Source organism: Eucyclogobius newberryi, unplaced genomic scaffold, assembly GCF_026437365.1.
Source record: "Eucyclogobius newberryi isolate DKJ021-1_F unplaced genomic scaffold, fEucNew1.0.hap1 SCAF_12, whole genome shotgun sequence".
In the NCBI taxonomy this organism is placed as follows: domain Eukaryota; kingdom Metazoa; phylum Chordata; class Actinopteri; order Gobiiformes; family Gobiidae; genus Eucyclogobius; species Eucyclogobius newberryi.
Genome location: NW_027315746.1, coordinates 19,422,771 through 19,446,699, shown reverse-complemented (window position 1 = coordinate 19,446,699; position 23,929 = coordinate 19,422,771). Strand labels below are relative to the sequence as shown.

Genomic DNA, 23,929 nt, shown 5'->3' with positions numbered 1-23,929 from the left:
ATTAAATGGACTCTCAATTTAACGTATTCTGGACCACAGTTTGAGCAACACTTCTCTACCTGGCAGTTGCCTCGAAGGGCAACAGTGAGAACAGATTAAACAATGTTTATAGGGACTTGGCAATGTCCCCAGACTTATGGACGCACTTCAATTTGCAGATAGACAGTGGAGCTGGAACCACTAAGGAACCGTTCATCCGGAGTAGAGACCGCCAAGCGGGCCTGGTCCACTCCCCACGGGGAAGTGGGAGAAGAAGAAGATGTGAACAGCAATGAACAGACACAAGTTAAATTAAATATGAAATATTATTGCTTGGAAAAGTAGTCGGAAGCAGAGGATAGTGCACAAGCTGCCATAGTTGCTCCTAGGGCAGTGTGATAAAATGTGAATATATGATTATATTTCTGTGATGTATTTTATCTGCATAATAGTGATATTTTTTCTGCATCATTAGTCTAAGAGAAGAACGGGTGTGTGACAAGATGGGCTAAAGAATGTTGCCCCAGGAGGGGGTGTGACAGCCCAGAGGAGTTTGGGTAATGTTTACCCAAGGCTTGATCTCTACGGAAAAATACCAAGTGCCTTGATGTGAAGCTGACCAATGAGAAATGTGACCCGCCTATTCCAGAATATCTAATAAAACCAACCAGCATGGTAAAAAACGGGGTGAGACGCAGGAGGATCACGCAGGCTGCGTACCACAGCCTGCGTGATCAGTCCCCGCGTTTTCTCCCAAGCTTGCCATACAAATGTCTGATATTTCTGTGTCGTTTCATATTCTAAGTTGAATTGTGTTCTCGATGTGTTACGGAATAGCATCGGTGTTTGTCTAATTCCATGACAGGCAGCGTAGCTGGGAAACTGTTTTTATTTCTGTTCCTATCTTGCCTGACCATAAGAGATGTCAAAGAGGAACGTTTTTAGCCTGGTCTTAAATGAAGAGACTGTCAGCCTCTTTAACGTGGACAGGGGCTGGATAATTTAGCTTTTTAGCTAAAATGATCTCTTAAGTACAGTACAGTACAAATACAGTAGAAATACAAACTTCTTCAGTTATAACTGCCGTTAGTCTAACCACTGTTATATACTGTGCTACTGTGTTATCAGGCTCTCCATGACAACCTCCAGCTCTCCTGGAGATAATTGTGTTCTCCACTCGAGAGGCCTTTAAAGTTCATGGCCGGTGAAGATTACTTGCCCATTATGAGATCAACAACACTAAAAAAAACAAACACAGATCTAAGTGTATAAAGGGAGGTCCTGGGAGGGAAGTTGAGAAAGAGTGGGAAGAATTAATGTTGTGAAAATGACCCACTGCCGACTGCAGCCTAGCTCTGCTTAAAGTGCACCAGTCAATATGGCTAATTACTCTGTTGTTGCTAACTGCATCTTACACCTCGGCATAGGGACTAAAAGTCAGAGTCAATGCCTAAAGTACTTCTGGAGCTAATGTAATGCTAGGGCGCTCTCAGGGGATATACGGGTTTCTGATGGCTGGGCTAATGATAATGTTATTGCTTATTTTGCAGTAGTTTACATAGATTTTCAGATGTATTCACCTTAACTGCACAGTGGATGGATTCTCGGCTGAAAAATGTTGAATATTGTGACAAAATACAGTGTAGCTAGATCCTTTCCATGATGTTAAACCTTTTTTGTTGGTAATGATTCATTCAGACACAAGACAGATCTGAAATAAATTACAATAGAACCATACATTTTATTTTATTTGGTTACAACAAATATTTTCTTAAAGCTAGAAATTTAAAACTGTATACCTTTTTTTTTACGGGCAAAAGTCCTCAAAAAGGTGCTCATAACATAAGCTAAAACCATGAATAGAATGACGATTATTACAGAAATTAATGTTTTTTTCTATGACAACGGCTATAGAATTGCAGAATATTCACTCACATATATATATATATATATATATATATATATATATATATATATATATATATATATATATGATAATGCCCCTTCTATTTCCTTTCTTTTCAGCTTTATGACCATCTCCGTGATGAACAGCTGCAAAGGCCAGATATTAAGTTCCTATCAATTAAAGTGGGGAGTATGATGTAATGAGATGTGTTCTCCATTGAAGCAATTATCACCTCTTAACTGAGCTGAATGGCTGTGATTTGCACTTCTAATTCTCTGACCGCTTTTACAGTTAGACTAACAACATCATAAACACCCTCCCCTCCCACCTGACCACATCAGCAACCGAGAGAAGCAGAAAATGATTCACCTCAAAACCAAACACTGGAGGTTACTCTGTGATGTTGTTTAAAATGCAATGATCAATCACGCTTGCTCTCTTGTGTAGTCTCTATGGAGTCCAGATTAGTGCAGCATTATCTTTGGCTCCAGTTTCACTCTGCTTCAGCTATAAACCGTAGCTACGCTCGATCAGGGGTCACCAACATGGTGTCCACGGGCCCCCTCTCTCAGTCACCTGTGTGGTCTTGTTCTAAATATAGAAAAGCTCAGCCAAAGCTTTCTTGTTTTGCAAAAAATATGCTAGGCTTATTTATTTGAGAGCTGGAAATATAGAGATGGCACGAGACGAGATGACCAGTTCCATGTCACTTTTTTATTATGTTTCAAAACACATCCAGTAATCACATAACTCCGAAAGTGACTTACTCTACAGATGCGCACAGATACGGATCAGGACCACTATCAGGACCACCCCAGAACTAAACCAGGTCTAACTCACACAGAGTTAAAGTTTAAATCAGGACCACTATCAGGACCACCCCAGAACTAAACCAGGTCTAACTCAAGCAGAGCTAAGCAAGGACCCACACAGGACTGAACCAGTTCTAATCAGAGCCACTAGAGGAGAAAGGTTAAGTCCTCAAATGTATATATTTTCTCACATTTGCTTTGCATCTTTCCATGTATTTTGACATTAATTCACTCGTTGGACGAGTTAGTGCTCGATTTAAAACCCTCTTATTTCCTGATATTCTTTTAAACTGTTGTTTTGTTCTTATAACTCAATGGTGTAAAACGTTAGTTAAAGGCGCAATGGACGATTTTTCAGCGATTTGAGAACGCAGGCAGAAGTGCGCATGTGCACTCCCCCGTGTGGACTGATACAACACACACGTGCGTTTGTTTATTAGCGCGACGGAGCGCATCGCATCTCTCGTCTCCCATAGATTTCAGTCTACTTCTGAGTCAGCTCGAACAGTCTTTCTCCATCTTCATTTTGCCCCGTACACTGAGGGAACTATATTATGATAGATCAATGCGCTTAGACACGCGGAAATGTGGGACGAGCCGCACGCGGCTGCAGGTGAGCGGTAGGTGCGTTTTATGATTGCTATGTGGCAGGACTAATCGGCAGTCCACGCCACGAGGAAATAAGACTCAGATTTATGCCAAAAAATCGTCCATTCAACCTTTAAGAGTGGCTTTTCAAATTAGAAAATACATAATACACAGAAATGGCTGTGAATGTAATTATAGGCCTATTTAGGCTAATTTAACCTTAACTTTTCCTCAACCAAGTCCGTGCTAATAAAGTAGCTCTCGTCTCCCAAAAAGTTGGTGACTCCTGCGCTAGATCAAAAGAGCTATATATAAATATAAAAAGTTTATGAGCTTATGAGCGGTCTTAACAGCATGGATCTTTTCATGAAAATTATGGATTTTAGTTGCTGGTAACTTGTTATAATCCGTCATGTTGCAAATGCTGGATAAACTATTAATGATTAGTTAATGCGCGAGCACGTGCTCTTGTGAGGTGCAGAGGAATGACCACAAGAGCACCGCAGAGCTCCAGACTTCATGTGAGTCATCCACCGAGAACAAGAGCTTCAACGCTGCAGCTGGGGATGCGTCGGGTGCACTGTGAGCGAGGCGTTCGGCTATTACATGATGAGAGTTCAGGGGAATAGAGAGTCTCCAATGTGGAGTGTATGGATGATCATGTGTCCTCTTTTCTGCTCTTTTCAGCTGCCCCACTTTCTCCATAACAGTCACGCTCTCAGTCCACCAAAGCAGTTAATTATATTCTCTACGCCTCTCTTTCTACTTGTGTACACTAGCTAGGTGTTCAAGAATCGCACACATGCTCTAAAAACAAAGCAAGTCAGTTAGCCAGCAGCTTTTATTTACAATATAAAACAATTGGAAGTTAAGTTGAGATGAATTGCTGTGTTACTGCATTGGTGAGGTGCCACTCTAAAGCTACCACTAGTGACAAACAAGATTAAAACAAATGCATTTCCATAACATACAACACCCAGCAAGAAGTGCCACCATCACCAATAACGATAAATAAAGTCACCCTCTAAAGTGAGCAGCAGTCCTCCCCAGCCACCTAAAGACCTACACTAATTGCTATTACGCTATTAGATAATACAGAGTAAATTGTACAAAATAAACTGCTCTGCACTGAGCCTGTAAGCACAGTGCAGTTAGTATTAACATAGTCTACATTTATATAGCGCTTTTCTACCGTCAAGGAACCAGTCACACATTCACACACCAGTATTCGCAGATACCAGGGGCGAGTCAGGTTAAGTGCCTTGCCCAAGGGCACAACAGCAGTATTCACATGAGCTGCAATCGCACCACCAACCTGCGGGCCAGTGGATCTGACCACTCTACCTGAGCGGGTGTCGAACCGCTGACCTTCAGATCAGAAGACGAGCACTCTATCACTGAGCTACTGCCGCTCATTAATAATAATTAAAATTAATAATAATTAAACATTAATAATAAAATAATAATTAAACATGAATAATAAAATAAAAGATAAAAGCATACCTTTAAAACACTGGACTGTTAAGACCCTTTCAATTGTGTAATACAAAAATACAAATAAGTATTTTTCACAAAAGGTTAAAACATAACAAAAGTTACAATTGTTTGGCTCACCAGAAACCACCATGTGCTCATGAAGAGGAAGTGAATCGGTTCACCTCTGACCTTTAAAGTCTCTGTCATGACCCTGCTACATTAGTTGTACCATTAAATCTCACTTTCTGCCAGTTTTAATATCTTCTCTCACTTGTAATAAGACGTGCTTCTTTTCACATGTTTGATTATGTCAATTGCTCTCTCTCTTTCTTTCTCTCTCTTTCTCTCTCTTTCCCTCTCTCTCTTTCTCTCTCTCTCTTTCGGTCTTGCGTAAAAACACATACTCTGAAGATGTACAACTACAGTAAGTGGCGGTAACCCCATTTAATTATTAATTTTCCGTTAATCTCTGGTCCACACTCAATCCAGTAGGTGGAAGAAGATTATGTCAATTTACATATCACAACCAGGGTCATATGAGTGGGTCATGTGGGTCATATGCAGTAAAGTTCTCCATGTTCAAACATGATCGTGTCTTGGATTCTTAATTGGGGGGCAAATACTGACTACTTCTTGCATTGGATAGATGAAGTAATCTTTCCAAATATGTACTTGAATTTTGACTTAGCAAACTGTAATTTTCCCAGAGGTACCCAGCAGTGTTAGGAATAAGACTTTAGTTACAAATAAAATATATTTTGTAACATATTCTGTTACATGGTCCGATCACAGTACTGTATTCTGAATACTTCTAATACTTTCACTTTAAGTTGTGAAAGTACAAAGAACCCAAGCTGGGATGAAATAAATGTGTTTATCACTAATTAGAGAATCAAAAATCATTCAGAATTATGCAATACTTGATTTGTAGATTGCATACTATTATTTACGGCGCTCCATATCTGTTGCATATTGAGTTTACATTTGCTCTACCACAGCTGCATAAACCCTGGTAATGCTGAATCTAATGAGGCCGACATGACTTGCTTTGATCTGTACTGTATGTGAACACAACCTAATGCAGGATATGAGCACAGACAATACAAGAACACACTTGCCACTATAGTACACATTAATGTACTCCCTGAACAAAGGACTCCTCCTTTCTTTGTTTGTTTGTTTGTTTGGTTTCTTAGATCAACATTACGGTCTCAACCAATTTCTGTCTGTGACCCAAGTTTGAAAAAACATCTCAAAACAGAATTGTTCATTCACTGCAGTCTTGGTATAAAGCTGCCGTACATGTGAAAAACGAATGAACTTGTATCATCCATTTTGAATCCAAACCCTCTTGGCTATGGGTTATAAATCTCTCAGAACATAGTTATCACATCTTACCTTGTGTTGCTGAGAAATATCTGTGTTATATTGAATCACGTTTCCAGTACACTTTTCAGATATATAGAATCGGGAACAATTATTATGAAACATCTTTCTCTTATCCCCCCTAACAGCAACAGAAACCAAATCCTCTTGCTCTCCTCAGCCTTCTCCCTGTAGGTTTTCATTTTTGCTTTTACTACCTCAAGAGCATCACTAATGGCTCGGTAGTACTACACATCATAAAATCCATTTTGGAAACGGCTCATTTCCATGGTCTGGTGTGCACTCTGCTATAAAACAGCGCTCGTATTAAACTGCCTTTAAGAGTCACGCCTCATCCCGCCACTGCCTCCACCCAATTTATTTGGGATAAATGTAAGACCTAAAGCCCCAAATTGAAGCTGCCACCCGTGAGTAAACTGCTCTAGTGCCGCACTGCTATCGCACTTTCCGAGGACTTCTTCAAATGCAAATGAAACGCTGTGCACCCATGACGGATACCATATATTTTCACAAGTGCACGGAGTAGTAGGATGAAGAATCACTTGGATAAAACTCATTTTTAAAGCCCCAGTTCTCCGTCTCCGCCTCAGTGTTGCATTGTCTTTATACGCTTATTTCAGTTCAATTTGGTCTTGACATGACTAAATCCACAGCACTCAGCAAAGATTTACTTGCAATCACGGCATATAAAAGGCATAATTTCATCTTCAACTTTGTATCTGCTGTTTTTGAAGTCAGATATGAGATGTAAACCAGAGCACAGTCAAGGCATGATGGAAGTTACACAGGAAAGTCGTTCTGTTTAAAGAGGTTTACATTTCTTTGCATATATTCGTTACACAAGTATTAGTCATGTCAAAATGAATATGATTTATTTATTCATTGTCCATGGCTATTGGTCTTTGGTATTTTCCTGTAGAAAATGTTAGATTAGATTAGATACTACTTCATTTTCAGATCCTTGATTCGAAATTTGTTTTGCAGAAAACAGCAGCTCCGTCACAGAAACACAACACAATGACACACATACAGACAGGACATCTGACAAAGACTGTCTACTCCCATTAAAACATTAATTTTGAAGTGTGTTTTTTGTAGATTAAGATCCTCATTTAGCTTTAGGGTGAGCTGATGTAGGAAGGACTGTTTGAGCCTGACCTTGTTAAAGCATGGCACACAGTACCGATGCCCAGATGGTAACAACACATAATCTTTATTCAGAACATGGCTGGGGTCAGAAAGGACATACCGGTACTTGTCTAATTGCATTGTGTTGTTCAAACATTCCATCCAAGAGTTGATTCACAATGTTGAGCCTATTTTAATCCGGTGTCCTGGGTCTGGATATGTGCTGACTTAAGCAGGGCAAACATCTTTGCAATGCGTGATTTTCAATGACGGCGTAGTGTATTACTTTAGAAAATGTAGTTCTGGGTTGATTCTTCACCTTTCTTATTATCATTGATCCCCCACGAGGTGAGATCTTGCTTGGAGCCTCTTCTATTTTCCAACAATTGCTCCGACCGTTGATCTTTTTCACAACGCTGCCGGCCAATTGCCCCGAAGCCCTTTCCAGCCTTGTGGAGGTCTACAGCTTTGTCTCTGGTGTTGGTCTTGCCCTTGGTAGTAGTTGGAGTCTGATTTGGGTATAGACAGGTGACTTTATGCAGCTAACAAGCTCAAACAGGTGCTACTAACTTAAATGAATAAGTGGAGTAGAGGTGGACTTTGTAAAGGCAGACTAACAGGTCTTTGAGAGCCAGAATTCTTGCTGCCTGGCAGGTGTTCAAATACTTATTTGAAGCAAGAACATACAAATAAATGATTTAAAAACCATACAGCGTGGTTTCCAGATTTGTATTTAAAAGATTCTGTCTCTCACAGTGGAACTGCACCTACGATGAAAATTTGGGAGAACTTGCAAAATCGCAGGGTTTTCAAATACTCAATTTCCTCACTGTATATGACTCCACCTGTTTTATGTCGACATTATTAAAAACAGTGGAAACTGCAGATATGAATTTTGAGCTTAAAAATCTTCCTCTGTTTAGTTCCATGACAACACTACATTCTGTTCACACTTCCCCACTGATTGAAATAGATGTATGGCTTTTAAGATTTAGCTTGGGTTTAGGGTTCTTTCTGTCTCGACTCCACTGATATCCAATGGTTGTGTGTAAAAAGCAGAGCTCAAACAGGCAGCGTGCAATGCTTTCTTAATCTCCTCGTTAGTGTTAGATGAGGCTCCTACTGTGAATAATGCTGTCCCTTGGCGTTCATTCCATCTACTGAGCTTAATACTGCAAAATGAGCGAGGACTAAAAGTGTCCTCGCTCATTTGCAGTGTTTTACAATGTACATTCAGTTTCATTACATTTTTACTTCTGAAAGTTCGTATAATAACAAATCAAAAGGTCTTCACTCATATTGGCTGCAGGAAACGTCTCACTTTGCTTTGCTTTGACCCTGTTTTTTTTTTTAAATAGAATTGTAGGACACAGTCCCAAACAGATTCTGAGAACAGTGTGGTGCAGTTTTGAAAACACTTCCAGCTGGCCACGTCAGCTCCTCCATGGATCAGACAAAACATGTCTCTCCAGTGGATACGCAGGTCCAGCTTGTCCCTTGAGCCTTTCATAGAGCTACACTTGTATATCCTTAATGCGGTATCTACTATTCAAGTGCCAACCTTGGGAGATCACAGTGGGCGAGCGTGTGTGAGAAGAGGTTTAATTTACACTCGCACTAATCAGGCACAATGGAGATCTGTGTTAATCTTCGGCTCATCCCCTCGACTTCTCACCCGGCCACCAGAAACCACAATGTAGACATAAGCCACTGTCGCTACTGGGCTTCAGATGACATCACAGCATTCTCTATTCAATCTAGTGTTAATAGTTATCGGGGATTAGGGGAAGGTTAAAATGGCTATTAATAAATGTAGATTGTTATTTGAATATAGCAGGTTAAATCGTTACTAATTGAAATCAAGAGGACCTTTACCTTTGGATAGTTCTCACGAAAATACAATGTCATTGATATTGGTGTAATTATATAAATAAATTTGACGATACGGATCATACGCGTATCTTGATGCAAAAGTGAGAGCTGCACCTTGAAAATACTATTAAAAGGGCACTGAGCCACCCCCTGTAGGCAGGTTTACAGCAGACACTTTAGCAGACACTTGCCTCAATGAGCTCCTGTTTGTCCTGTAGTTGCTCTGCTTTAGCTTTGTAGATGAACAAAAGCTCTCCTCTAAGCCACTGCTACACTGACAACCACAATTAATTCATCGTGTTCTTTTCATGTTGTTCTAGGTTAGAGAAACTTTACTCACTTTGTTTTTCAGCACATGTTCTAAATGCTTCTTTTTTTCAGTCCATCCGCCCCTGCAAAACGTCGGTTAAATTATATAGAAAAAACCTTTTTGTTAGATCCATGGTCAGATGTGCTCTGTCTGCTGTAAACATTGCATTACAAAAACAACCATTGAAACAACGGGCAAAGAGAATGTGACAGACAGCCAGAGCAGCCAATCAGTGCTCAGAGCAGGCCAGGGAAAGGCGCAGAGGAAACGGTCAGCCTCAGCGCAGCACAACTGACACATTTTAACATCAAACTTCTGCTGTTTAATAAAATGCTCTGTAGCAAACTCTACAGACTGTGCAATCTCTGACTCTAAAACGTTTAAACACGAAAATAACAAAATTAATCATTGGAAGTTAGGCTGGGTCTTGATCCCGGATCACCCAAACTAAACTCACCAATGCACTTCTCCGCGCTTCACCAATGTTCCTGAGCCCTGTTCACTCTCATGTGGCTGCTCGTGTGGTTGCCAGCCCTCTACGGGAAATTGTCAAAGGGAGGGGGTATTTAGGAGCGCGTTTTGTGCCTCGACCAATTCCATGCAAAGGGTGTTCACTGAGTTGGCGATATTGCTCGGAATTTGCATAAAGTTGTCTTCAGTTCTACTTTGCTGCTGTCCAGTTGCCTGAATTGCACCGCACTCCTTACTCCCTCCATGAGTTTGCATTGAAAATTAATAGGAGCTGTTCTTTTAAGTGGCTTACATCGCTGCTGGTGTGAGTGCACTGTTAACAACTGTCAAATTACTATCTCCCCTCAGCTCTCATACATGCTTGTGTCCACGCGACCTGCCCGACATCACTTCTTCTACAGGTGGTGTCAGAAACTAGTCTCCTCCCTTCAAACTTCCTCCTCTGCTTTTGTGAGAGGCAAGCTGAGAGCGAGAGGCACATTCCGAAAACTAGCTCTATCAACATGTGTTCAATTGATTTAGACTGTAGTGTGAAAAGGCTGCTCTCTGGATGTTGGTGCACACATTTGCAGGGCCTTGATGTAGTGATGTTTGTATGAATAGTTGACTCACTATTCATTATAGTGCATCTGACTGACCTTATTCATTCACAATAAGCTTCATCTTGAGCACGAAATGTTCTTGGAGATGGATACAAAATAGTAAAAGGGTCGCAAGTGTTATAGTTATGGTGAATGGTGAAGAAAAGGATAGCTCTACATTCGAATTTTATTGCACCGGTCCTCTCAAAATCCCGTCTTTGTTGAATAAAAATCTAGAAATTATGTACTCAATTTATTATTTATTCTATATTGTCACAATGCACTTGGTGGCAGCAGCTCTGCAATCAATCTGTTATGCAGTGAGTTTGACAAAGATGTAAAGCCAAAGAAGAAAGATAAATAACTTTTCACAGCAAACAACATTACTTCCTCCTCTACTATTCTTGAAAAACTTCCTCTCAGCGCAGAGAGAAGTATGACAACACTATTTCTGTATCATTGCATCAGTCCAGCACAACTTTCCATTGTGTTTTCACTGAATGTCTGACTCTTTCTTTCTGTCTTTCTATTTTTCCAGTCAACAAGCACAAGCCGTGGATAGAGACGTCGTACCATGGAGTGATCACAGAAAACATGGACACAGTGCTGCTAGACCCTCCGTTAGTGGCTCTGGACAAGGATGCACCAGTCCCATACGCAGGTACACACACACACGCACGCACAGGCACACACACACGCACATGCACACACACACACGCACACACAAAGGCACACACACGCATGCACACACACACACACTAACTCACACACACAGCTGTAGGCTTTGAGATGTGTACGCCTCAGTAGTCTCCGCGCAGAAAAACTTCCTAACATCAAACAAAACGGATGATGCAGCAGTTTTTTGGGCAGCCTGTTTGTCATGGAGACCGGATTCCATTTATCACCTTTAGCGGTGCACAACATTTTGGAATATATTTTTCACTCGTTCTTATGATATGCCTCCGACAAAAGGTGTGCTGCTGAAATTCTCCAATATATCTGTAAGGCAAACATGTACATATTACACGGAAGGGCTCAATAAGGGAAAATAAATTCCTGTATTGTTTGTGTTTAGGAGGGATCTTTATGCACAATACCAGGAAAGAGATGTTATGGAATAATATAGCTGGAGTTTTCAGATTTAATAGAGTGTGGAGTGCGGCAAAGCTCCCAGAAGTTTATGAAGGATAAATTCACATTTCAGTAATCCTGTTTGTCGAACAAATTAATTATAAATCTTGTTATAGTCTCATTAAAATTACCAAACTGACAAAACTTTTATTTGATAATTGGGCATTATGACACCATTATTTTTCACAGTTTGACTTTGTGGTGATCAAAACTAAAGCTAAAGTATTATGAAAGATTTTGGTTGTTTTTTACCAAGTTGTCATTACAATTATGCATGAATGATAATGCTTTTATATTCAAACTGAAAACAAAACTTGTATTTATCATCATGGCATATTGACAGCGTTCCTTAGCAAATAACAGGAAAAAGTGCTGTATTTTAACATCCAAGGTTGTAATGTCAGCCTTTTATAAAATCACAAATAGAGCCATTCACCATAATTCACCCTTATGACAATGTATTTATTTTTATCATCTTGTTTCTGCATTGGGATACATCTTCCCCTCAGACGCTGACAGGAATCCATTCAAGGCCCTTGTTAATTGAAGCAATGCGTCATCCCTATTTCCTCGCTACAGAATTGCCCCATTAATCTGACGGAAAAATTGCTCCCAAAAGTGGTAAAATATATGACTTTCTCCCAGGACGTTAGCGGTTCATGACAAAGTTAATTTTCAGTCCTGAATTCAAATTTCACCCAGAGGACAAAGTGGTACAGCTTCTGTAAAGCACATTATTGCCAGTGCATTCTGTGGGAAACATAGAGACACAGAGTGGAAAATATCAGTAGAAATACAATCTGAAGCTGTTCTTGTTGTGTGGACAAAACAATTGCACACTGCCTATGTTTACTATCGACACATAAAATCTCCTAATTAAATAACATCTTAAGAGGACCTTTTCTTTATTTATTCCTTTTTTTCCCTTTTCTGTGAACTATCAATGTCTTGAGCATTTCAAATATAAAAAGAAGGCTGTAACCATTCTGTGATGAATCAGGAACAGTTTGTATTCCGAACACACACATAAACAATCCAAAATTCATAAACTTTTAATAGGCTTTTTTAATAGATTCTGCCTGGACTTTTTTTTTTTTTTACTGTATTACAAGTACCTAAATCAATGTTTTAGTGACATTGGCTACAGCTTTGAAAACAGGAATTGTCTAGTCTAGACACCAGCTCTGACTTCAGCTTCACAATGAGTCCAGCTATTTGTTTATATTCCAAAGTGTTCATAAACAGCTTCAGTTTGAATTTTAATCAGGTGTTTTAGGAAATATAGGCAGTCTTGATAAGGTGTTATCTGATTTCTGGAGTTATCAGATTATTGAAACGTCTGATGTGAGTAATCTGATTTATTTCTGATTGTTCACAGCTGTGCAAGTTTTGACAAGGAAAATTGTGCAAAAACTAATGTAGCATAGACACAAATGAAAGAGAACATGTTAATGATATAAAGACGTTTTAACATTGATTGTACTTTATCTTCAAAATACAAGTTACTATAAAATCCACTAATCAACTGGCTTGCCACAGGTTTTGAGGAACAGATTTTGCTTGTGTATGCAAACACACACCAAACATTTGCTCTAATTATTGGGTTATCTGATGATTGTAGTTCAGATCAGATTTTTACTGGTGTAAATATGTACCCAGTGTCAATAATAGTAATCTGAAAAAAATTATAGTGGGACCAGTAATAGCTCCAGTGGAAATAATAGTAGTAGGTAGTGATGAAGTTATATATATAATTTTATATCATATCATATCATATATATATCAAAAATATAATTTGGTTGAGCACTGTAATTTCTATTGAGATTGTTTTATTTTGAAGTAACACTTCTTTTGCTTCATTTCTAGCACTTCTTTCTCCTCTGGAACACAAAACACCAAGATTTATTCGCAGTCTGATTTCATATCACACTTTGTTCTAAATGATTCTCCCGTGGCCCATAAATAAAAGACGCCTGGTAATTGTTCTAGTCTTTAGCTTTTACTGCTGTTGGTTTTTAAAACAGAGAGGCTTAACACTGTGTAGTTTGCATTAAGAACAGTTACATGTGTAGTAACTGTAGCCTGTCATAATTTGTCATCTCTAATGATTTTGTCAGGTGCTCATATTGTCTTTTAACAACACAAACTGCTGGCGACCGGTGCACAACTGACCGTGTCGATAGGGGAGAGAGAGCACTGCCGTAATTAGACAAAGTATTCAGAGACTCCAAAGCAAACCGAGGGGCTTTTTTGGCAGCTTTACACTCACCAACTCATTATGGCGAAATGGCTGCTATTAATCGCAGGGTCTGACAAGCATGGAAAACTGATATTCAGCTATTCCTTTCCCTGTGGTTTTCTTTTGTGTGTACGTGTGTTTACTCCAACGTTGCAGCCATCATTTGCCTTTTTCAGAGCTACGAGTGAGCTGTTTTGTAAATAATGACCGACTAGAAGTGACCTTGGAAAGTGTGGATCAGCCAGAATATACATTAGCAGGTTTGTGTCTCCGCCAGCATTGTAAAAGCAGCTAACCTTGATTCAATACAAATATGTGCGCTATGAAAAAAGAGGGGGTTGGGGGGTTCATGAATGTTAAAGATACTGTACTGATACTTTATGAAAATGGTAATTGAAACTTTTACCGAAATAAATAACTGATGATGAATGACATTATTATTCAGTTTTGTGGTTGTAGATAACAGGAAAAGACCCCAAACAATGATCAATCTTGTGTTTAACAGTTAAATAAGATCAATAAAATTGCATTTAAACAGCAAAATCAGATGATTTCTCATCAGATTTAGAGGTTTACATGCCATTTTGAAATAATCTCAACGGTCCAGAAATCAGATAATAATCAGATGTTGGTGCGCATGTAAACATAGCCACTGTTAAAGATACGGGATAAAATCTTAAACAAGCAAGAATAAACAAAGTATTACACAACATTTATTCATATTGTCCTTGTTTTCAAACCTTGAAGGAGGAGTACAGTCATTAGATAATATAATGATATTTGCCAGTCCATTGATCTTTTATTCATAGCGGAAACATATATCTTTGTATCTTCAATTAGCTCACATAGCTCTACATGGATACCCAACAGTCACCGTGGAAATCTAAAGGTTTAACGTGGCAGTGAAAAGCATACATCCGAAGGCAGAGGGTTCGGTCCATGATTAACCACTGGTTTGTTGTCTGTAGAAGGTCAAGCACACTGAAATATTGCAGTTGAAGCCAAAGAATGCGCTGGTGCACTGGTGATATTTCACTCCTTTAAATGTATTGCATTGCGTACAATATAATGAATGAAACCCAAAGAATAGCTACCAAAGAGACCATCAAAAGACCAGCTCTGTTCCAATTTATCTTCCTTTGGAATTGTCTAGCAGCATCTTCTCTGCAGTTTGCACAAACCCCCGTGACAGTTCACCCAAATGCCATTTCAAAATCAGTTGTTTTGTGTTTTTACTCCTTTCACAGTCTTTTTCATTCAAGGATTCTCCATTTACCACCACACTCCTATTACATGTACAGTACTTCTATTAGCTTACTAAATTACACTTTACGTTCACTTTAGGCTCCCCCTTTTGAAGGTTATTTTGAGTTTTTCAGCCTCTTTCATGATAATTAAAATAGCCCAGTTCATTTTAGATCAATTTAAATAATGTGTCAGTTGTAAATCACAATATAGAATGTAATTGATGCAATTGTGGTTTTGTCTGTTTTGTCTTTTTATCTACAAGTTTAGAATGTCGCAAACCAAGCGATTTTTAATTTTGCAATGATTTGAAAATATATTGGCAATACCAAACAAAAGTGACGCCTTTGTGAAAGCTGTATTGCTTATAGAACTGTAAATACAGAAATAGGAGTGTGTGTCTGTCCTGCTCTGCTCCTGTCTGTTTCTCTCTTCTCTTTCAGGAATCAAAGTTATGGAAAGCAGTTTATTTCTCTGTCTTCTGTTCATATTTCAAGGCAAATATCGTTGACACATTTTAAAAAATGTGTGCATTGCAGTTGATCAATTGAGATCATCTGCACAGTGCGGACTTATTAATTAAGACTCGCTCTTGGATTAAGAATACAGCAGGTCATATTTCTGCTGTTTCTGGGTTGTTTTACATGAAATATAAAATGTCAAAACATTTAAATCTCAACTGATGGGAGCTTTTGCCCCATGGCCTTACAACTGTTTGCTGTGTAACGCCACACCCCTCGGACTAAATGCATTTTTTAAACAAATTGTTGCATGAATTACAATTGTTTTCTTTCAAAAACGACTGAAATATCATTCTGTTAAAGGGTTTGCATTAATTATTTCCTGAATCAATAATTGCATTTTGTTTGCACTTGTTAGAATTATTTAGTTATTTTCAAGTAGCACAATAAGACCAGAGCTTTAAAGAGTTGAATGAGTAACTTATATGACAAATTGTAGATTCTAAAAATTGACTAGTGTTTCCTCCAGCTTTAGTGTTATTGTGTGCGTGACGTAAAGTAGTTTCAATATTATCGTGTATCGTGATATTTTGATGTAATAACACATCTCACCTCGGCCCTACCCTCTGCCACAGCTCCACATATCACTGTGAAGTAAACTACCCACAGTGGGCCTAAGCTGAGCATTATACGCTGAGACAGACATTCAGCAGACAAATGGTCATTGCTGCTCACCATGATGGCATTCTCTATCCTCTGCCCTGAAGCTAAGGTGTGCAGGCCGGGGTCTACTCCACTGACCGCCTCTCTCAATCAAATTAGCATGAAGGATGGTGGCAGAGTTGGCGCGAGCTGGAGACGTTTTCATTTGCTTATTCTCTATCTCAAGGCCACAGTCAACAACCTCTCCATTTGTCATGTTACACAATAATATGATGCTGTTTCTTTACTGAAGTCGCAGGAAACAACAGTTGCTGGCCACAGGGACTGAGGCAGGTGGTTTGTTTCTGGTGGATAGAGGGCTTTGTTTTTGTGACAACCTTATTCATCTTGGTTATTTAATATATTTGTTTTGTTTTAGTGTTGATGCTGAATTTTTAATTTTTTTTTTTAAACGGTCCACATAGAAACATAAAATTAATTATTACTATTTTGTGTCAGCCTCAAATATCAAGCCTTTTTCTTAATATCAAAATTGAATTTGAACTGTTAGTATCAGGAAGCAAGAACTTGGTGCCTTTATTTGCACATCTATTGTTTTTGTTTTGTCAAGTTCTTTTATAAAGTTTGGGCTTATGTCTTATTTATCCTTTGCATTTTTCTCCAATAAGCAATACAAATGGACAAAAATAGAGTACAGCTTTCTTGTTTTTGTCAATGATACAAAATGATACTATTTTTCATGAGCCAGATTCTGTCAGTAACAAATATCACTGTGCAGCGTTCACGTTTGCAAAAATATGTGATTAAAATCCTTTAAATTCAAGATCTATATGCATTTACAAGAGGCCAATTAAGAAATACATGATTAATCATTAGGCCTTATGTTTTAACTGTGGCAAAGTCCGTCTGGGGAAGTAGGCTGATCATGTACTACCAAAATAACTTAAAAGAATCAGGATTGCTGTACAATGAAGGTGACGGGTTAGAAGCAGCACATTTTTCTCTAATGAAACATGTTCTCCCAATGCGCACACATTAATCACAATGTCCTCTATAGCGGCAGGCAACTAAATATACAAATAGCCATGTTGCCGTCTTGCTAAGTGAGATCGTCTGACTTGCACCAAAGCATAATATTACAATATAACACAAATAACTCAAATGCTTTATACATCTTTAATGGCACATTCGCTCATTACACAGTATGTTGTGTTCACATTTTGTTGTGTTCATAATTTCTGATAGATGGCACTGTCCTGTATAACTCCAAGAAATCTTCTCATTTTGTGGCAGAGTGGTTAGCGCTCTTGCCTCCCAAGAAGGAGATTGTGGGTTCGATTCCCAAGCCAGACCAATATCACATGATCTCTCTGGGTGTAGTCTGTATGTCCTCCCCGTGTAGGCTCCATTCACCCGCAAACCCAAATGGAAACAAGCGGTAGAAAATGAATGAATGATGCCCAAATACTGTACATAATTACCGTATTTTCCGGACTATTCCGGAGAGTAAATCGCACCAGCCAAAAAATGTATAAGTCGCACTGGAGCATAGGTCTTGGATAAAATCCAAGACCAAGAACAGACATTTACACTTGATAAATAATAACAGATTAAAGAACATGGTGAGTAGGTTTACATATGCTATCATAACACCTTCAGCTACATGACGCACAGACAATGAACTGTAACAAACTGTGGTAAGTGTCTGGTATGTTAACGTTACATATTAACAGTTATTCAGATAATTATAGCATAAAGAACATGCTAACAAGTTTACCAAAGCAAAGTATTACCCCAAATCACAGAATCCATTGAGAGATTCATAGAGCCTAGTGCGCCCTCTTGCGATTGTCAGTGTGCAAATAATCAACATGTAAAATGCAGTTGCCAGTGTGAAAATAACAAATAATATCACATATAAGTTCTTACTCGTCTTCCGCTTAATTTTAAACTATAGAATGTTGTGATGTCACATGACTGCAGCCTGGTAAAGACTCTTTAATGCTGTTGCAGAATATTCAACATTACAGAATAGAAGCGACTGGACAATAACTGCATCAGATGTAAATACATTATTTTAAAGTCTTAATAACAAAAAAAACCAACAACATTTGAGTAGAAAAGTCAATTAGTCTCATTTTTTTCCAAATTGAATTTGAGCTTCACAATCAGTACAATTTGTGGTATGTATATCTGTAAATACATGCAAGGTAAATGTGACCATTTAACCCCTCACATGTACCAGAGTGGTTTTGAGCCTAACTCAAAATCAAGGAACCTGCACTATTATGCCTAACACACAAAACATATTTTATTGTGAGGGGACTGAGGGAGGAAGTTCAGGGGTTTTTGCAGATGTTGTAGTTCAAATGGATGTTAACTGTTGTTACACATTCAGTCTGTTGGAAGTGAATAAAGCAGAGCCTGAAGCATTCCTCTCGCTTCTTTTTACAAACATCCACAAGGTAATTCAAATTAGAAACAAACTCTGTGCATTAACCCTGAGAAGTCATGATCGTCTGGTAACACACGTCCCATGCGAGAAAACCATGGCATTGCTTTTTTCTGAATTTAGCACTACAACAAACTACAAAGAAAAACAATTAAATCTGCTATAGGTTCATCCTCCATTTTAGGCCGGATTTCATTTTCCATCTATATCAATAATCTCTGTTGATTTGTCTGATGTCATGCCCCACGTCCATGCCTATGATATGGTACTTTATCCCCTCAGGCAGGAGGCCACTCCCCTATAAAACAAAAAATAAAAATATGTATAAGACAAAAAATAAAACAGACTTACTATGTACACAATTTTACAGTTGAATTTACAGAAGTAGTGCAGAAAGTCAACAGTGCAGAGAGAGATTAAATTATGGTTAAAGTGTTGAAGAAGTGTTAATCTGTCCAACGGCAGAGGGAAGAAACTGTTCTCCTGCCTGAGGGGAGTGGCCTCCTGCCTGAGGGGAGTGGCCTCATGCCTGAGGGGAGTGGCCTCATGCCTAAGGGGAGTGGCCTCCTGCCTGAGGGGAGTGGCTCGAGAAAGCAGCAGATTGTAATGACTCAATGGCCAGTGAAGTCGAACCACGATAAAGTACCATATCATCGGCATGGACGTGGGGCATGACATCAGACAAATCAAAACAGAGATTATTGATATAGATGGAAAATGAAATCCGGCCTAAAATGGAGGATGAACCTCTCCTGCCAGTTTGAGAAGCCCTGCTTTGGAGAGTTAATTAGAATCAGTGTTGAAAGCCTTTCATAGATCGATAAAAAAGGGCACACAATATATATTTATTTTTTCTAAACCCGGACTGAAATTTAGATAAAATATATTAAAATCTTTCAAGGATTTTGACCAAGACACAGGGTTTAGAAATAGATCTGTTTTATAGGGCTTATTGATCGGTCGGATTCCCTTTCCCTTTAACCTGATCATAACAATCCACAAAGTGCCCATTCCGCGAAATATGTCCCATCTGCCCCTTCTATGTTTATATTAATGCATATTGGCTGCTGTAATTGAGCACCTTCTCGTCATGGGTTTTTCCTCCCAAACTCATCCACTATTCTGACTTGTGTGTACAACCGCATCAGGGTGACAGAAGCACAGGTGCTAATTAAACTACAACATCCAACAAAGCAGAGCACACTTCAAAGGTGGGTAGGGAGAGGCGAAGCATTACAAAAAGAAGAAAAGATGAAAGTAAGTGAGAGGAAGAGGTGTATACCGGAAATGGGATTGTGAGACTGGGGAGCAAACATGATGCGATGGATCATCAAAGACAAGAGGCTTTGGAATAGACCCTCGAAACACTGCATTAAACAGGGAAACATTGCTCCTCACTAGCTGGATGGAAGAATCTCTTTGTCTTGTTCACTGAAAATGTTTAATCTGTACCCTAAATAAATATATAATGTCACCTTTTTCCATTTAAAAGTGCCCTGTGGTGGTGGAGGATCAGCCTCCCGCTTCTCTCCATCGAGATGGTATTGCTTTGCCTGAAATGTTTTCAGGGTCTGGCATTAAACTAGTGTGGATAACTAGTGCGTACACACAATGTTAAAAACAACAACTTTACGTGGATTGTGCGGTTGCATCTGAGTTTTCAGAGATGAGACAGAAGGTGATCTGCGCTACGTGGCGCAAATGAGCTAGTTAGAGGAAGTCTGTGTTTAGTGCGCAGTACAGATCTCTTTACTTGCTTTTTGCAAGCTATATCAAATAATAGCCTATTATTCATACTCACAACACAGCTTGTGTGAGGAATAAAAAGTCATTTGTATTCATGTTTTGTCATTTTGTAACCGTGATTGCTATTGCAACAACACATCGTCAGCAGGGTAAAACTAACCAGTCTCATGACGGTCTGAGCCCAACTCACATTCCCTATTAGTGGGTGAACAATCTAAGGCTTAGTGAATTATGCTTCACAGTGATAGGAAGAGCTGATATCAAAGGATGGGCAAGATTGACTGGAGGATTAGCCAAACAAGGACACACATAGTCCATCTGCACCAAAACAACCATTGCTGTTTACAGGGAAAAAGAAAGCAAAAAATGTCCTGAAAACATTATGTATTTCTGCTGAATCAATAAACTGAGCACAAAAGGGTTTTATTCTGAGGTAGGAGAAAAGATTTTGTTGTAACTGAAAGATGAGCAACGCACTTTGTTTCACGAATGACATGAAATAAACAAATTTTGATTGCAAAGTACTGTTCTGTTGAGTTTGACGCCAGGCGTGATGGAGGGCGCTGTGACCAGACTCACTCTCTTCATTAAGTATTTGGGAAGTGTGTTTTCTGGATTTCAGGCTGAGCTGTTTGGGCAGAAGTGGTTGTTCTGGAATTCAATTAAAACTAGCCAAAAAAAAAAAAAAAAGGGGGGGGGGGGGGGGGGGGGGGGGGATCTGCCGCTGCAAATCCTTGATTAATTTGGACAAAAGCAAAAACACTGACTGATTGGACAAAACAATTACCAAAGTTGTGCAGATACTTCAAGTTCAGGATTTTGATTCCCTTTTGGCAATTGAAATGATCCTTTTTAAGAGTTGAAGGACTTCTCCCTTAGCCTTTCCTGTTGTTCTGTCCTCCGGCTGTAGTTCACCAGTTGGTCAGAGTCCAGGGCTGTGAACTGTCTGGCCGGGTGAATGATATGTGCAGTTTTGCTGAAGGACTCCAGTGTCCAGTGCTATCTCAGTGTGTTTGGGCTGATGCTGACTCCTGTCGTCCTCTTACAATCTTTCATGCTCTCTCAGTCTCAGCTCCTCACTTCTGCTGTCCTTATTTGACCTGCTAATCCAAGCCTAAAACAATAGCATTACATCATTATAATTCCTACCGCTGTTTGTCGCATATTAGTGAGTCTCATCTTGTTTGACCTACTGTCTGACCTGAGCCACGCGTTCTACTTGGCTAATAGGTTTGGACTCTTGCCATTTCAATATACAGACAGTATGCTTCAATATTGTTAAAAACCTAGTTTAAAAGGTATGTAAATATACTTTCTTTATAAAACATGATCTGGAAATATTTCTAGTAGCCCGAGAGTTAGATAGAGAGATTGCAAACTCTGGATGTTTAACGCAGGATTGGAGACGTTTATATACCATCAGTATAGGAGACATGAACACTCAACACGTTGTGGTAGTGTTGCGCATTCAAGTCTGGCCTTGCTTCAATTGTAGCGTATAACCTCTTATCACGCAGGTCCCAGATTGAGAAGCTGCCTGTCCACAAAGACATAATGTCAACACCGATCTGGAAGTGTCCTTGGCAGCAGTGCAATACAAATTACCCATAATTGGATATAGTGCAGATGTATGTTGTCAGTGAAAAAGTAATAAAACGAGGAAGAATAAATTATTGCTATTTTTTTTTTTTAATAATAGCAATCGCCGTTGAATCCTTTATTTCTCTATGTAGTCAAATACAAGGCTCCTGTTATACATGTATTTCACCTTGTAATCTTAGAAGGCTTTTGTGTTGTGACCCAATTTCTAAAGAAGGGTTACAAATATTACTTCAAACAAATTGAAAACATCAGATACGCCAGTGCAGCATTGTGTGAAATGAGAAAATCACCTCTAAAATAGACTCTGACACTTTAGGCCTTTACATTCCTGGCTCGCATTGAAAAGTAGACACATTTTTTGTGACGCTGACACCAAGGCTGATCTACTGCTGCGCCGGGCTAATTACAGCCATATAAGATAGTGAGAGTAATTATAGGTACGGTAATGCTCCACTGCAGGTTCACCATCAATACATCGTCAAACAACCTCTTAGCCTCAAATTGATTACGCTCTTGGCCTATAGTTACTTCCAATATTACCTATATAACACCAAAGCTGTGGATATATGTACAAAAAAGTATTACATTTAAATCAAAATTCAACTGATACGTTCAAGCCAATATTTTCTGTCCTAGCCAAAGGTTGGATTTTCAATTAACCAGAATCTGAATAGACATTTAAAAAAGTCAGATGACATTTCCATGACTACATTTGTGTTTTTGTTGCAAGTAGTGAAGGGTAGTGGAGTGCTGAGAAGTGCTGACTTTATTCTGTGACTCAACTGTGTGCTTCAAGGATGGCGCAATGACCCTTGGACCGGACGTGAGCAACAAATCAACTTATGAAATGCTCAGTGAATGGCTGCTGAACGTAACCCGGTGATTCTGTGTTTTCTGCTGCTTTCCCCCCTCCGTGTTTGACAGCACTTTGACAGAATTACTCTAACCTGACGGGCCAATTAGACCCTCATTTGCATATTGACTCTACTCCATTTGCCTTGTTCATATGGGCAGAAAATAGGATGATCGGCCTTTTGGACCTGTGCACCACATCAGCCGCATATGAGCTATAACTTTTTGCAGCCATTATCCTCAACCTCTCACTAATAATGTGTCCAGAGCAAGATAATGATGGTGCATTTACAGTATATGTATTATACTGCCAAGTTGCCAGTCTTCACAATAGGGCTTTTGCCAACAATTATTTTAGTAGTCGACTAGTCAGCGATCATTTTTTCAATCCAACGATTATTTGTGTTGTACATTGTGATATTTTAAACAAATGTTTAACCAAATAAAGGTTGAAATTGGTGAATGAAGAGTTCTAGATAGAGAATATTTACAAATAAAGAGTATAAAATAAAATAGTATATTGTGTATTTTTTTTTTTTTTTTTGACTTTCTTGATTTAATAATTCCACTGTATTTGCTATAAAGCATCTTTTCATATGTGTTTCAGAGTCTGTAGTAGGACTGTGACATTTCCCTATTAGCCTTTTGTTATGTGGTGGAAACTTTGGAACTAAGTCCCCTTTCACTATAAATGATAATACATTATAGTAAATTATAAACATAATATGAATTACCAATTCTAGCTGTTTAACAAAGTAAACATGAGGTTTTATATTCACAATTTAATCTTGTAGACACCTCACTTTCTATTTGTGGACTCATATAAAGTCTAAATATTGACCACATTACCAAATTCTTCCCACTAAACTTTTTTTTTTGCAGACACTGTTCAGAGACCTATGGTGCAATTTAACAAAATCCAAAAAGGCTGTAATGAAAAACCACACTCCTCTGCTTGCTCCACTTTCTCTGTTTACTGCCGGTCTACATTTTGTACTGCTGCCAACTAAATTAGATTGCATCCTTGTT

At 38.9% G+C, this 23,929-nt stretch overlaps 1 protein-coding gene across 1 annotated transcript in view; it reads left to right on the top strand.

Annotated features, from left to right (window-relative positions):
* LOC140356373 (calsyntenin-2-like) overlaps window positions 1-23,929 on the top strand; it is a 126,483-nt gene that overhangs the window by 45,191 nt on the left and 57,363 nt on the right. Inside the window, exon 2 of the mRNA XM_072441249.1 lies at window positions 11,048-11,170. Within this exon, the coding sequence (XP_072297350.1) occupies window positions 11,048-11,170 (123 nt within the window). The remainder of the gene's footprint in view (window positions 1-11,047; window positions 11,171-23,929) is intronic.